Genomic DNA, 17500 nt, shown 5'->3' with positions numbered 1-17500 from the left:
AACATTTAGAAGAAGAGCACACAGAAACATTTTCAATTGAATGTGGGTATCGATTTGCAGTCTTAGAGACTTTAAGAGACGAAGAGCAGACAGTTAATGAAAAATGGTGTGATATTAAGGGCATATTTCAATCAGTTGGTAGTGAAGTCTTGGGACACGCAGTTAAAAGCCATGGTTATCAAATAATACTTTGGATACTATAAAAAGGAGACAGAAACAGAAATTGGTTGTTGAAAGTTTTCGAGGAAGTAATGAAAATTACAAGGTAGAGCATGCTAAGTACTTCAGTATTGATAGTGAGGTAAAAAAAAGCTAGGAATGACTGGAGAGAATATTTAGACAATAAAGCAGAAGAGGCTGACAAAGCTATGAATTCAGGAAGTGGCTATGGTGTAAGAATTGCTCACAGAATTATTAATGAAACCTCTATGGGGGTAAAGAAGAAGAAGCATATACCCCTCAAAAAGAGAGAGGGATCTGTTATAACAACATAAAATGAAGAAAGACGATGTTGGATGGAACACTTCAGTGAGGTTATGAATAGGAGATATGAAGCTGATGAAGACCTTGATGTGAGCATGAATGAATTCAGTGTGTTTGAAGTTGAAGCTATCATCAAAACACTAGAGAGATGGAAAGCCCCTGGATACGATGGAATAACTGCCGAGATGATACTGGCCGAAAATTAAATGACTTCCAGACTACTTACAAGATTATTTTGTAGAATGTGGCATGAAGAGGCAAAAACCTCATGAATGGGAGTGAGGAGTGTTGGTGATAAGGGCAAAAAAGGAGACCTGTCTGATTACAATAATTCAAAAGGCATAACACTTACGTCAGTTGAAATGAAAATATATAGTATGCTTATTCTGAAGAGATTGGAGAGAAAGATTGACGAAAAGCTGAGAGATGAACATGCAGGATTTCGAAAAGGTAGAAGTTGCACTGACCAAATTTTCATTCTAAGACATGTACAGCAATGGCTAGAATATAGAAATCCACTTTTGATGGTATCTGTGGAAAAAGCCCTCGATAGTGTTCATCGGCCAATTTTATGGAGAGTCCTGCATTTTTATGGAATTCCGTTTAAATATGTAAATTTGATTAAGTCTGTTCATGAGCATAGCAAGTGCAAAGTTAATGTTAATGGAGTCTTATCAAATGAATTTCCAGAGAACAGCGGAGTACTCCAAGGAAATGTGCTGTCACCTATGTTGTTTATCCTCCTCATATATTTCATAATGTGTAGAATAGTCGGAGATGGTGGAGAAGGATTGGACTGGACTGGTGATAGGAATTTAGCAGACCTAGAGTACGCTGATGATGCTGTCCTTGTTAGCAGAACACCACAGCATTTGCAATGTTTGCTTACCAGAATGCATGATATATCACACAAGGTTGGGCTGAAGATAAATTGAATAAAGACACAGATGATGAAAACGGACTATGTAATAGAAGATGAAATATCATTGGAAGAAGAAAGGATTATTGAAGTAGAATCAATTAAGTATTTAGGAACCAATACAAGGTCTTTAGAATTAAAGTTTAATGAAAGATTGAAAAAAAAGCAAATCAGACAATGGCTAGGTTAAGAAGAATTTGGAAATCAAAGACATGAGTCATGGTATGACAATGTAACAATCTCCAATAGATTCAGTAGATTTGAGAACAAAGCCCTCAGAAGGGTATTGGTAGTTATATGGCAGGACAGGAAACTATAAGAGAGGTTACTCGAGTTTTATATGTGGATGAGATTATGATGAGGGGTAGATGGAGATGGTTTGGGCATGCTCTTCGCACTCCCCAAGAGAGATTAGTTCACCAAATGTTCAGCTGGGCTCCACAAGCATTAGACGAGTTGGAAAACCCAGACCAACATGGATGAGGACTATGAAGCGCGAAGGAGATGATGAGTGGAGAAGTATTGAATTAAAAGCTCAAGATAGAGACGACTGGCAAAATCTAACCGAGGTCTTTTGCGTCAATAGGCGTAGGAGGAGATGTTGATGATGATGATGATTTCATAATCGTATTGTAAGCAAAATGAAGAAGTCGGATTCAGAAATTTAACTCTACTTATGAATTAATGTTTCTTAATGGCAATCATTATCAGATCAAACTCTGTTTTAGTGGAAATTATCATGAAATGTACACTCCAACACACACACCCACACCCACACACACACACACACACACACACACACACACATACATATATATATATATATATATATATATATATATATATATATGTGTGTGTGTGTGCTAACATACAAACATACATAAAAAATATGCAAGCAATTATTGTGTGGTAAGACATTTAGGGTGTAGAAGAATATATCATTTGGCAATGTGATAAGGGAGTATGTTTAGCACACCTTTATTATAAAAATTCTACGATGGAAAAGAAACGTTGCTTCATTTAGAATACAGCCTTTGTATAAAAAAAACTTGAGGTATATTCAACAAGCAAATTAAATCAAGTTCGGTATTAATAAAGAAGTACATAAACAGTATGATATTCAATCACTCCAAACAATAAATGGATAAAAATAGTACTAATAACATAAAAACCGATAATTCCCTTAATCAGAGAACTGAATTTAAAAATTAATTGGTTTGAAATATTGATAGTTCATAAACCTAAAATCCTCATTACCCAAAACCATAAAATTTTAATAATCCCTGTAATTATGAAAAGAAAATAAGAGAGAGCACTGGAGAATTCGACCGTACAAATTAACTACGAGGAAACAGATTAGTTCTCTTCGTTATGGCAATTACCTCGAAGGATATGTATGTATAGCTAACATATACAATCCCCAGAAGCAGGTTGTTCAAAAAAAAAAAAAAAAAAAAAAAAAAATGACATCGCCAGTTAGATGACAAAGGTAGAAGTACCGGCCATAGGGTTGGTCTTGGGGAGTAGAATTGTTGCAGGCATCATACTTCGATCATATTCTTCTCACTGGTAGGGGCTCAGGAAGTTACATGTCGTCGGGAGATGCACGGAACGGGGACTGCCTACGAGGGGCAGTGATCGGGTGTGATTGGAAACTACGGTAGGCATTCGCGAGTGAGATTCATGCCATCGGCAGCCAGAGACTTCACAATTAAGATGGTTGACACTATTAAGGCTTATGGAGTGGAGATTAATTATGGGGTTTAAAGGACCTGAATACAGCGGTGGTCTCTGATATGAAGTGATATTTGCTACGGCGGCACTTTGGTGAATATAGAAAGCTGTCTGTCGCTACCTTAAAAATTTAGCAAGATGTAAACAATAATGGGCATCAAGAGTTTGTGAACGATTTCCCAAATGTAGAACTCGTTGTAAGCGAAAATGTCGTTTTATCAAAATATCACAATTCATTGCTTAAGACAATCTGAATTTATTGTAAAGTGTTATTTCTGGAAAGGTAAAAATTTTGCATTAAGATCATACGGATCATGTTCCGATTAGATGCACTTTATGAAAACTTTGCTTATGCTAAGGGTTTTTACGCCGAAGGAATGAAGACCATGTTGTGAAGAATATAGTGGAAATATTTTAAGATTTATTAACCTTAATATAATGACACCGGATCTTCACTACTCTATGAAGAAAGTAGACATGAAAGTCGAAATATGGTTGATTAATAATGTATTATAACTTGCAACAAAGAATTTATTGTTCTTAATTGAGAACGCTTGTAGGGCTACGCAAACAGTTAGATAATTTTAATTTTTGCTGACAAGTCTTGTGACTGGCAAAAAGGGAATAAACATTTTGGAAAGATATATATATATATATATATATATATATATATATATATATATATATATATATATATATATATATATATATATATAGGGAGGGTACCCTAGGTTGGTGGACTGACTAACCTTGGTTAAAGTTTGCGTTAGTCGACGGCTCTGGTTAAGGCTGGTGCAATATATTCATATGATCAGCTCTGACAAAAGTTTTAGATTCACAAAGGTATCAGGATTAGATGGATATTACTTCCAGAAGACGTTAATCATGACTGATAACATCCAAGTTAAAAAAAGGTAACTCTTCGTTTAATAGCCGGCAATGGACATGAAATTTATTATGATGCAATGTTTTCTATTGATGACACGTCACAAATAATCTAGGTTCTTTATTAGTATATTTGTTGCAGGTTGACCAATTAGTAGATGATGAATATGTGTTAGATTGTTTATTGATATACAAATGAGCACTAAAACTTTAATCTTGTTATCATTTCTTTATGAGAAAAGCAATGTTTCCATTGTGACCTTTGGATACTTTCATAATCATAATCACTTTCTTGCAATCTAGCGTGATGGCAAAGGGGAAAGTGGTGAACTTATATGGTCACGGGTTTTAGTACAAATCTCCGTATATGTTTCACTCCCACTGTTACTAACCAAACTTTAATATGGTAATCAATAGGATGATAATAACTGGACAAAAACTCGACTTCTGATGAACATTTGTCATGATCATCTAATTGGGACTTTCTGCCCTTAGAATAACCTTGATTTGAAATAGAATATGCTAGTTAACTTAAAAAAAAAACCTAATCTAATTTTCATCAATATTTCCACAACAGTAATCAGAAAACGTCCAGTAGTTTACAGTCTCTGAACAATCCCCCTTACAGTAGTAAACAATATCTAACCAATATTTGATAGTATATTTTTCTTAGATTAAATAGAAAGTGATGAAATCTACATAAAACCTCAGTTATATAGTTATTTATACACACACACACACATATATATATATATATATATACATATATATATATATATATATATATATATATATATATATATATATTTACATATATATGTATATATATAACATATACATATATACATATATATTTATATGTATATATATATATATATATACATATATATACATATATATATATATTTATATATATATATATATATACATATACATATATATATATATATATATATATATATATATATATATATATATGTATATGTATATATATATATATACATATACTATATATATATATATATATATATATATATATATATATATATATATATATATATATATATATAGGTACTAGGTTTGCCAGGGCACCAGCCACCAGTTGAGATACTACCTCTAGAGAGTTATTGAATCCTTTGACTGGCTAGACAGTAATGAATTGGATCCCTCTCTCTGGCCTACTCTCTATAGTTTCTCGTCTTTCCTCATACACCTGACAACACTGAAATTACCAAACACTTCTTTGCTCTAGGGGCTAATTACTGTATTGTAATTGTTCAGTGGCTACTTTCCTGTTGGTTAGGGTAGAAGAGACTCTTTATCTATGGTAAGCACCTCCTCTAAGAGGACACTCCAAAATCAAACCATTGTTCTCTAGTCTGGGGTAGTGCCCTAGCCGCTGCACCATGGTCTTCCACTGTACTGGGTTAAAGTTCTCTTGCTTAAGGGTACACTCGGGCACACTATACTATCTTATTTTTTTTCTCTTGCTTTTTTTAAATGGTGTGTTGGGCAGGCTTAATAGAAGGGCCATGGATGCCTGGTGGTTTATCAAGAAGTTGTCTTTTCCTTATCTGATTCTTTTCTTCTGAAAACCATCCTTACCCTCCTCCATTCAGTTGAAGTGGCTATCCTGGAAGGTATTTAGCCTTGCATGGTGTATTGGCTCCTCCATGTTGACTATTTTTGTCCGACTTTTTTTCAATAGTCTATGGGTTTGATCAATCACTTTATTTATATTTCTGTACATATTGATTTTGTTATAATTCTTGTTAATCTAGTTTTCAAGTATGATGTCTCTTTTTTATAACCATTAATTCTTATGCTGTCTTGAGACACTGAGCGAAATCCGGGACCAGTACGTCCTAGATTTCGTCAATGTCGTTTACTGTATTGCAATATTTGTGGTCTTCATGCAAATATTCAAGACCTTACAGTTACATCCAGAAAGTATGATATTCTCTTGTGCTCAGAAACTTTGTTTTCTAATATGAGGCAGTCATCTGAGCTCCATATAACTGGTTTTAAGAAGCCAATAATGTTGAAACGGGATGCCATCCCTAGGGCCAGGGGAATGGCGGTGTATATTAGGACTGAGTACCCTGCTTCTCATAAGTCCTGCTATGATTGTGGATGTCATGAGATTCAGGTAATAAAAGTTTGTGGCAGGCATAACAACTTCTATTTGTGTTCGATCTACCGGAATTCAGTCAGGGATGATTCTATCTTCGATTGTCTTCTTACCATTATGGCTAAGATACAAGAAAATGATAGAGAGGCTTCTTTTGTCTTTGTTGGTGATTTCAACGCTCACCATAGGGAGGGGTTAAGTTCTGTTTCTCCTACCGATTGCCATGGCTTAAGAGCTTTAGACTTTGCCTCTGAATCAGGCTGTTAGCAAATCATAAGTGAAGCTATTCACAGGTCTGGTTATTGCCTGGACCTCGTATAAACTGACTTTCCTGGCGTTGTAACAAGTAAGGTTGGTTCTCCTGTCGGGACATCTGATCTTGCCTTGATTTCATTAGTAATGAAGACTGAGCAGCCTGTCCCTGATATATTATACTCATATAAGATTTATATGAAATCTCAAGCACACTGGAATGGGATTTTGTATGATCTTTTGGGCTCGAATTAGTCACAATTGTACAGTAGTGTTGATCCTGTTGTCCCTTTGAATGTGAATCTAGTCAACATAAATGATAGGCGTATCCCTTCTCGTGTGCTAAGGTACTGAGTGAAGGACAAACCCTGGTTCAATGATGATTGTAGACGTGCTTATTTGGAGAAGCAGGAGGCATATCATCTTTGGAAGGGTAACAGATCAGATTTGACTTGGAATACCTATACTTAGCTTAGAGCTTTTACTCAGAGAGTTTATGCTTCACCAGAAAAGGAATACAATTTAACCATAGAATAAACCCTTTCTGGTACAACCCAGAAACATAAGTGGTGGACTACCCTTAAATCTGTACTCTTTGGTGTAGATATAATAGTTCCTCCTTTACTTAAATCAGATGGCTCAGTCACTCACTGTCCAAAGGAAAAGGCAACCCTTTTGGTTGATGTGTTTGACAGTAAACAGAATAATGATAAACTTAAACTTCTTCATCCCTGTTTTCCTGAGGCCAAACTAACTAGTTTAGCTTTTCGATCTCATGAAATTAAAGCTCCGTTGATGGACCTTGATGCTTATGGAAGTGTAGACCCAAATGGTATTTTTCCTTTATTTTTTATAAAGACTGCAGATTTCTTAGTTCCAAAGTTGTCGGTTATTTTGCGCAAGTTAGGAAGAAGAGGAGCTTTTAGCACTTGTTGGAGAATTGGTAATGTTACTCCACTACGTAAATGTGTTTGTGGTAGCTCAAGTCTAACGGATTACCGCCCGATTTCCATAACTCACATATTATCTAAAGTTTTTGAACGTCCTCTGGCAAAACGTCTTAATAGGTTTGCTGAAGGTAATCATCTGCTCCCTAATTTGCAATTTGGTTTTCGTAAAGGCCTTGGAGCATATGATGTCTTTCTTACAATCTCCAATGCTATACAGAAATCCCTTGATTGTGGTCAGGAAGTTCGTATGATTTGCCTTGATTTTATTGTTGCCTTTGACCGTGTTAATCATGAGGTCCTTGTTTTCAAACTGAAACAGTTGGGAGTGGGTGGGTCGTTTCTTAGCATTAATATTGAATTTTTACGTAATAGATCTCAAAGAGTTGTTGCTGATGGGCCTCATAGTGAGTATAGGAATGTGATATCTAGTATTCCACAGGGTAGTGTTCTTAATCCATTATTTTTCATACTATATACACATGACATGTGGTTTGGCCTAGAAAAGAAGCTTGTTGCATATGCAGATAATGCTACTCTCTTTGCATCAATTTCATGACCTTATATGATTTTTAAAATTTTAGGTATGATTCTCGACAGCAAATTTACTTTTGGGAAACATATTAGGTCTGTGTTTGCTTCAATTGCACAAAAAAATAGCTTTTTGAGAAAGTCTTTCAAGATTTTCGGATATCAATCTATTATGAAGAAGTGTTTTGATTTTTTCATTCTACCTTGTTTTGAGTATTGTTCTCCTGTCTGGTCTTCTGCTGCTGATTCTCATCCTAATTTGTTGGACAGAAACTTACGGTTTATTAAATTTTTTATTCCTTATCTAGATATTAATATTTGGCACCGTCGTTCAATTAGTTCATTAAGCATGTTACATAAGATTTTTCATAATTCTGACCCTCCCTTCCATTCAGATCTTCCTGGACAGTTACGTCCTGTTCGTAATACTAGGCATGCAGTTAATTTTAATAGCCAGGCATTTTTCATCATGAGGCTCAATACTACACAATATTCTAGAAGTTTTATTGCAGCTGTGACCAAGTTCTGGAATGATTTTCCTAATCAGTTATACGAGTCAGTAGAACATCAATAGTTCAAAGTTGGAGCAAATGCTTTTATGTTGAACAGGCTTACATAAGTGTTTTATAGATTATATATGACATATATATCTATTTTGAAATTGTTACTGTTTTTAAAATAATTTTTTGCTATTTTTATCATCGTTTACTTATTTCCTTATTGCCTTTACTCACTGTGCTATTTTTTCCGCTTGGAGCCGATAGGCTTATAGCATCTAGCTTTTCCAACTAGGGTTGTGGCTTGGCTAGTAATAATAATAATAACAATAATAATAATAATAATAATATATATATATATATATATACATATATACATAATAATAATATTAATATATATATATATATATATATATATATATATATATATATATATATATATATATATATATATATATATATATATATACGTATGTATATCTGTGCGTATGTGCGTCTGTGAGTTAGCAAATGCCTTTTATCCTTTTAGAGATTACACCAAAACTGGCATCATCAGAGTCTAGTATATTAAAGATAAATACACTGCTTGTAAAAATGAATTAGAACTTCTATGATACACGAATAAAAGGACCATTCTTTAACTATCTGAATGAAGATGAAATCAAAATAAAATTCTAGATATATAAACACACCAACAAACTGTTCAGAGCACCAGTCCCGTAGTCTTACACAGAGTACATCAAAATCAAATACAAGAAAACTCGTACGTTGTTGTGCCCAGGTTTGGTTTCTGTTGGTGTTTGAAATTTGCGTCCCTTATCATTGGGTGCAGTTTATTCATTGGAAGGGCTAAAATGAAATAGTTCTCCCAGGACATTGGATGATGCTCACTTAATCAATGATTCCTGATGGCAGAAAGGAGTGGTTTGGCCAAATAATTACCTGCTCTTGGGGAACGACCGAAATGCTAGGAAAATCTTGTTTCTGCAATGACTTTCAATAGTGCATTACAACCTCACTTACATACATCCACACACACACACACACACACACACATATATATATACAGTATATATATATATATATATATATATATATATATATATGTATATATGTATATATATATATATATATATTATACGACAACCGAAAAAAAGATTATCTGAAGCCCGATCTTCAAATTTAAATGAAAATTTTTTGTTTTAAGTTTCAAGATCAGATCCCGCCAAAAGATGTTGATTATCTCTTGATATTAACGCTTTACTAAAAAAGACGAAAACACAACTTATTGAGAGGAAAAAGAGTAAAAAACTTTGATGGATTCCGCTCATCTACCATACAGAAAAGAATTTAATTTTCAAATATGACACAATTTCCTCTTCAGTCATTATGACAATCATTTGTCTTCTATCAAAAAAAAAAAAAAAAAAATAATGAAAACTTGTTGCACAATATAAATCATTTTTGTTGCCCATTGTCCTCATTCATTACTGCAATAAGGCTTAATTCTCTTCGCCGTAGGGAAAACTAATCGTGTGGTGCATATATAATGGGAAATGTAACTGCTAAAGTCAATGCTGAAAAGTACGTGGTTTTTATTAAACAATAAAGATAATAAGAGCACTTACTGGTCTGTTTTTGTGCTTGCTAACATGAATGTGTATACAGTATATTGGTGAATCATGATAGAAATACATTTATGATTTGCATGTAAGTGCAGGAGAGAGAGAGAGAGAGAGAGAGAGAGAGAGAGAGAGAGAGAGAGAGAGAGAGAGAGAGAGAGAGAGAGAGAGAGATAAAACCAGTTTTAAGAAGAATTTGCTCACACTCATTTTTTAATATACAATTGCGCACATCTTTCACGGCCGCACCGCAAAATGCTATAAAATAGACAACAGGAAATATAGAGAACACATCAAGCAATAATTCTGGTGGCAATACACACAAGAAACACAAACACAGAGTCGAGTATATAAAAAAATGATTTATCACTATATAGCACCACACGCTGCAGTCAAAACAACAAAGCCATAACAAATAAAGCAGTGGATTCAAAAAGCATAAATATTAAAAGAGACCGGAGGCGAGAGAGAGAGAGAGAGAGAGAGAGAGAGAGAGAGAGAGAGAGAGAGAGAGAGAGCTGACCAAACAACGGTCTTTATTAAACTAGCCACCCATTTACTCAAGACCTTATGAAGTCCTCTTCATGAGCTAAACCCCGGCCGCCCTCCCACATCTTTTCCCATTTCACGCTTACAGTACTTATTCCTTTGTTTAAGCTATTCCAACAGAGAACTTTAATGGGAGCACACGGGTCGAATTCTTATGGGAGCAAGTGCAGGGACATACAGCTATAAGTTAGGCATGCTTTTTTTTTTTTTTTTTTTTTTTTTTGCTAATGAAGCAGGAATTCCTGGAACTACTTCATTTAGCTAATTATTTATAACATAAATATATTTGCATATATCTATACTCATATATATATACATATATGCCTATATAATTTATAAACAATCAATAACTGCCAAAATCTTCATCATTTATTTACCCTCTTAGTCTTCATAAGTTAATGAATAACTATTAGCCTCAATTCTTTGAGTTACTATTAATTAATTTACATCTTGTCGGAAACGTAAATGGTAATCATTGCTCATAAAGTTTCCAAATTTAAAATACTTTCTAATCATAAAGGGGAAAATAAGTACGAGGATGAGCGATGTATTTAAATGGAAGGGAATGCGGACAAAGAAGACTAAGAGAGAAATGAATAGGAATAAAGAAATGAGGGAAAATGAAGCGAGAACACTTGACCAACCAAGACGTGCTAATCAGCGTTTGAGGTACAAAAAGTGGCCTTATGCATACCTATCTTTCGGACGGCGTTGGCAACGTTGCCAGGGGGCATGACTGCCTAGAAGCTCTACCTCCGGACGTGCAGCAGTGTATTTTGAGTGCCAATAAGCGTTGAGCTGTAGTATTCAGGTTTTAGGTATCTTCTCTTCCTCTTTGGCAGTTCAAGAAAGGAAGAGACAGACTCAGAGTAACAGAAAATAGTCGAAACAGGAGATAATCGAATCGACGGAATAGGACAAAACCGGGAGGATAATGGAGGGAACGAGTGTCAGGAGTAACAGCAGGAAGGATTAGGAGGACGGATAGACGTCAGAAGGACGCGGCAGTGGAGGTAGGAGGGGCGTGGGAGCTGAGTGGAGGCGTAGGAAAAGAGGAAAAGGCACTCGAATACCACTTCTCTCGGCTTTTCTCAAGACCTCACCGCGACGGCCTTCCCACAAATCAGCTCTCTGCTGCGGTCTTTCAAAGCGTCTTGCATTCCTTCTGCGAGCTTGCCTTTAGTCTCTTACGTGTTCCCAAATAATCCGGATTTCCATAAGTAGCACGATCTAACACCTTCATCAACGGTGCGACATTTCGCCTTCTTAAAATGGTTACTTTTTAACTGTAACATTTGTAAATAATAATAACAACAATAATAATTATAATAACAATTACATTGGTTATGTTGGACAAAGGTTTAAAACCTCATTTTGTTCATAGGTATAAACAATGCCGGTTATTACAGAGATTCAAAATGTGTAAAAGAAAAAAAAATACTAACAAAGGACATGAAAAGTCGATTCAGATTATTTCCTGTTCATACAATTCGGTTGTTATTCCTCCGTTCACCAAGATCACTAACAATTGGTTAGTTATATAACTGCCAACCGCTCTACCTTATACTTAAACATTTCTAAAATGAAGTCAGTCTCGTGCTAACTTTCCTACAACATTATTGTGTACACACACATACATACATATAACACACACACACACACACACACACACACACACACATATATATATATATATGTGTGTGTGTGTATGTATGTATGTATGAATGACTAAGCATATTCATGTTACTTATAAAACGACAGTTAAAAATGTTGAATAAACAAATAAATAAGAAAAAAAAATGTGTAAATATGATACTGGGCAATGCACTGCAATAGAATTATTGGTTAGATCAACCTGACACAATTAAATCAGAAGAAAAACTAAACAAAAGGTCAACCTGGGAGTTTTTTCCCTTATTTGGAAACAATGCGATTACATACAAATATAAAAACACTAATTGTTCAATAAAATACCTAATGTTTGAAATAAACTCTTTGAATAGAATAAAAAGGGTCATACTTGATTGATAAAATCATGTAGAAATTCTTCATATGTATGAATTTAATCAAGTAAATGCTATACACAGCAATATGAGGTATATGTGAATATATGCGTATTTACATCCACAAGCAGAAGCGTTTGTGTACTCAACTACACAAACACATATATTGTATATGTGTGTGGGGTGGTGTGTTTTATATGTGTATATACGTATGCATGCTTCCATGTATACAGCTATACGTATATGCACACACCATATATACAGTATATACATATATACATACATACACACGTACGCACACACATACACACACACGCATATATATATATATATATATGTATATATATATATATATATATTTATATATATATATATATATATATATATATATATATATATATATATATATATATATATATATATATATATATATATATATATATATATATATATACAGTATATATTCGAATGTCTATTAGGTATATACTTATATATACTAATATTCATGCACAATTACGTCTCTCTCTCTCTCTCTCTCTCTCTCTCTCTCTCTCTCTCTCTCTCTCTCTCTCTCTCTTATATATATATATATATATATATATATATATATATATATATATATATATATATATGTCAGACAAATGATTATTTTTGGATAAATTTCATATGCAGAAGATTTATATATGTTATTGATGCCTATATTCATGAGTTTTATTAGTTAATAAGAAATAGACAAATGCAATTAGTAGTAATTGTAAAGATATAGAAAGAATTAAGGAGAGACATGGGAGTGAACGAGAAGTTAGGCAGGTTGTTTTCAGTTAATTTCGCTGAGTCCAGGGATACTTTCCGTAAACATCTCCCGACGTCCTGTTCCTTTCTTGAATGACTCATGGGGCCCAGGAAAGGAGGCGCGAAAACCGAGTAAATAGTCACGTGATTGAGGATAGCTTGACACGCCCAGGACGACGATATATAAGCAACAGTGAGAGATGATCTCTCCCTACGGGCCGACCAAGGGAATGGCCTGTGCCAACGATTATTTCTTTCTATATCTTTACAATTACTACTAACTGCATTTGTCTCTCTATTTCTTATTAACAAATAAAACTCATGAATATAGTCATCAATAACATACATAAATCTTCTGCATATGAAATTTATCCAAAAATAATCATATGTCTGATATAAATATAAATATATATATATATATATATATATATATATATATATATATATTTATATATTATCTATATATATTATATATATATATATATATATATATTATATATATATATATTGAAAATTCAAGGTTCTACGAGAACAGTGACAATAATTTAGCAATTTCGAGAACGTCTTCCAAAACGAAACCCTCAGGCTCAGTAGATTTTTGCGCTAAGTTTACCCTTCACTCTGAAGGAAAGCAGATGGTTGAATGTTGTAACAAATGCAAAGAGCCGAAGCTTTTGAGGACAAATTAAACATCAATAATTCCAGTAAGAAGGAGAAAAGGCATAAAAAAACTGAAGAAACATATATCCTCTGACCATTTCCCAGTGTATTTTGATTGACTAAACTCTGACCATAGATTTTTCAGTAGACTGACCAAATCGCTCCAATTTTTTATTTATTGCAACTGATCATTTATGGTTGTAAAGATTCTATAATTTCTTATTTGGCCCCGAATAGTATTCAACTCATGTTTTGACCTTGTGCTTTATGAAAAAGTGAATGGAAGAATCCAAAAATTGATAAGAGAGAGAGAGAGAGAGAGAGAGAGAGAGAGAGAGAGAGAGAGAGAAAGAGAGAGAGAGAGAAAATAAAAGTACCGTGTACAAAAGGATGATTTCCCTCTATGTGTTACCTAACAAAGACCAGTTAATCATTACCACGAGCAAAACAAACAGTATAACAATAGTATTCAATATATATCAAAATAAGTGCCAAATAGAAAATACAAAGATAATAAAGAGAGAAAACCATTGATAGAAGGAACACAAGAATAGCACTTAAAATAGAACAATGAAAGAGTTAGATGGTAAAATATTTATTTTCACAGTACCTTCCTATATCTTGGCCACTAAGTCACATATAAAATACAATGTGCTTTAATATCAGTACACGATAGACAAAATTATCCTCTTTTAGTATTTCCAGCTAAGCAATTTCAAAGTAAAAATTTTAAGATAAAGGCACGTAGGCGCAACTTGAAACCTTTTGAGATATCAACAATAATATAAAATGTCTCGCCAAAGCCGCTCAAAAACATTTCACAATTGTCCTTACGGAAAAAAACTTTTAATTTCCAAATATAGGTCTGATACTTACCCTCCCCTCTCCCACCTCGACAACAAGTAATTCAAAAGAAAACATAGAATTAAATTTCTTTCCTTTCCATTTGGTACGCACACAATACGGCAAAGTTTCCTATTTCTATGAGCTCAGACGCCTCTTCCAACTCCAGAGGGGAGCAGTTCTATTGTGTATCGTACATCTATGAATCCCCTCGAAATGTCTCCCAGCTAACGGGGACGACGTCAACTGACAAATTAGGTGACACATATTTGGACTAACGGTTGTGAATCGTCTCCAGTAATGTGCTGGTGTCCCATGGGCCGGGCTCATAGAGATTGGATATTTATAATGCCAGTCAGACAGCCCAAAGAAGTCGGAAGAAGAGGAAGATGAGGAATGAGCGGCCAAGAAGAAAGTTTTTCTTTTCTCCAGCATTTCTCTCTTTCTCTCACCCTCTTTCTTTATAGAATGAAAGAAGAAAACAGAAATAGATGAATGACACTTATTTAGAAGAAAGAAAGAGTAGAAAACCCTTTTTTGGAAAAGAAAAAAGAGAAAGTTGAATATTTACCATGTTTCATCTCTTTTCTGCAAAGCAAGCTCTCTCCGTGGTGAGAAGTAGAGCAGCAAGGAAAAGGAGATAAAAGAGAGAAAGATTTCCCCCGTATCTATAGATTTCTTGTTTTTTAGATTTCTTTCCTACCAATCTCATCCACTTCTTCCCACCCCCCGCCATTTTTTTCAGGCCCCTTCATCTCGAGGACCTCAGGACAAACGCATAACGTCAAGGAATGTCTGAGATCTTTTGTTTAGCTGCTGATTGAACAGGTTATTTATAACTCATCCGCAAAACAGAGGCCGTCTTTCATACCTTTGACTAAAGAACCTAGCACATACAGATGTCAAGATTTGTTTCGTCCTTCCCCCAACCAAAAATGATTTACAAATTATATATTTAATTCATATATTAGTTCAATTTGAAACTAAAATCCCAAGTCACTGAAGTACAAAGTGCTTTTTAGTTATTGATATGAATAAAGATTAATAACAAAATATCATAATTAAATATAAATCGCACGAATAATAACTCAAATACAATCCTACACTTGCCTGTGTGAAATAGCAGATTCAAGTCTCTGTATTCGCCAATAAATTGCAATGAGTTACAGATAATATACAATCCGGATGAAATGACCTGGCTATTAAAAACAGAATTCAACATCGAACTGATATGAAAGTTGCCTCTTGATTCTTGCCCTTCTTAAAGGAGCCGTGCAGGAAATGGTTGTGGGTTGGTGGGTTGGGGGTTAGGAGGGGCAGAATGGCAGTCCAAAGGCAAATATTAGGCTTACGCAAACATTGCTGCTCGAAGGCACTAAGCGAGGAGCGACACCAGTGCCGGGGACAGTGGGAAAGCGAACTGCAAGCAAGAATATCAAGCAGCTTATTTCAGGAAACATAGTTAACTTACTAGTATAATTACAAAAATAGTTACACATGAAATCAAAATGACCCAAGGGTATATCAAATGACGTAAATTAGAACCCTCCCGTATATAATTGGGAAATTACACAAATGTCAATAGGATGTAATGATTCGTTCGGAGTCATAAAGAAAACACAGGGTAGTGAAGCCAGAGACATTTCAGATACACCTCAGAGGGAAACGAAAAAGTATAATGAAGAGAAAAATAAAATAAAATGCGGTATAATACAAGAGTAACTAAAACATATTAAGGGGTTTTATTATGGAAAGAGAAGGAAATATTCCTAAAGAAGGGAAGGGAGAAGAAAAACATTAGAAAGGAGATTATTTTATAGAGCTTATTCAAAGTGGAATAAATTCCTTTCACATCTATAAGGTAATATTTCTTAAGAATATCTTAACGTAATATAAAAACATTATTTCAAGAGAGATTTTAGCGAGAAAAAATTTCAGGAATTTTTCATTTTCTTTTAGCTTTTAGAGAGAGAGAGAGAGAGAGAGAGAGAGAGAGAGAGAGAGAGAGAGAGAGACTAATTTTAATATCTTACATAGCCTATTTTGAAGTACTTTGTTAAAACTTCATCTCAACACAAATAATAATATCCCGTTAGAATGAACAGCAGATGGAGTGCAAGGAAACAAAAGAGCCTGAATCCTCTTAGATTTTTTGATAAACATCATCATCATCCATTGATAGTCCACTACAGGACAAAGACCTCAGTCATATCCTTCCACTCTCGTCTGTTTATGGTTTTTCTATGGCAGTCTAAACCCGCAATTATTTAAAGCTCGTTAATCCATCGTCTTCTCTGCTTCACTTGCAACCTCTAGGGACCCCTTCTGTTATTTTTTTGTCCATCTCTTCTCTGTCATTCTCATTTATGTCTTGCCCTTGTCCAATTCTTTTACTTGATTTTAGAATATCCTCTACATTAGTTTGCTCTTCTTGTATTCATGCTACTCTTTTCCTGCCTCTTAGTGTTATTCCTATCATTATTCTTTCCATAGCTCTGGAAAGAACTGTTCTAAGGCTCCAAATTTCTGATGCGTAAGCTATTACTGATAGGACCATCTGATTAAATACTCATCTTTTTACAGAAAGAGGCATTTTAATTTTCATAATCTCATTCTCTTTAAGAACCACTCTCCATCCTATGCTTTTCCTAA

The 17500-nt window shown here is 34.3% G+C and overlaps 1 protein-coding gene across 6 annotated transcripts in view; it reads right to left on the bottom strand.

Moving 5' to 3' along the window:
* The window catches only part of LOC137652319 (mechanosensory protein 2-like), a 379767-nt gene that overhangs the window by 200329 nt on the left and 161938 nt on the right, over positions 1-17500 (bottom strand). For 3 of the 6 annotated variants that reach the window (XM_068385652.1, XM_068385655.1, XM_068385656.1), the window contains exon 2: positions 11245-11836. The exons of the other annotated variants lie outside the window; for them this stretch is intronic. Coding sequence is in view for 1 of the 3 variants with exons in the window: in XM_068385656.1 (XP_068241757.1) it covers positions 11245-11284 (40 nt within the window). In the remaining 2 variants the exon portion in view is untranslated. The remainder of the gene's footprint in view (positions 1-11244; positions 11837-17500) is intronic. 6 annotated transcript variants of the gene reach the window in all.

Source organism: Palaemon carinicauda, chromosome 13, assembly GCF_036898095.1.
Source record: "Palaemon carinicauda isolate YSFRI2023 chromosome 13, ASM3689809v2, whole genome shotgun sequence".
Lineage (NCBI taxonomy): Eukaryota > Metazoa > Arthropoda > Malacostraca > Decapoda > Palaemonidae > Palaemon > Palaemon carinicauda.
This window is presented reverse-complemented; position numbering and strand designations above follow the sequence as displayed.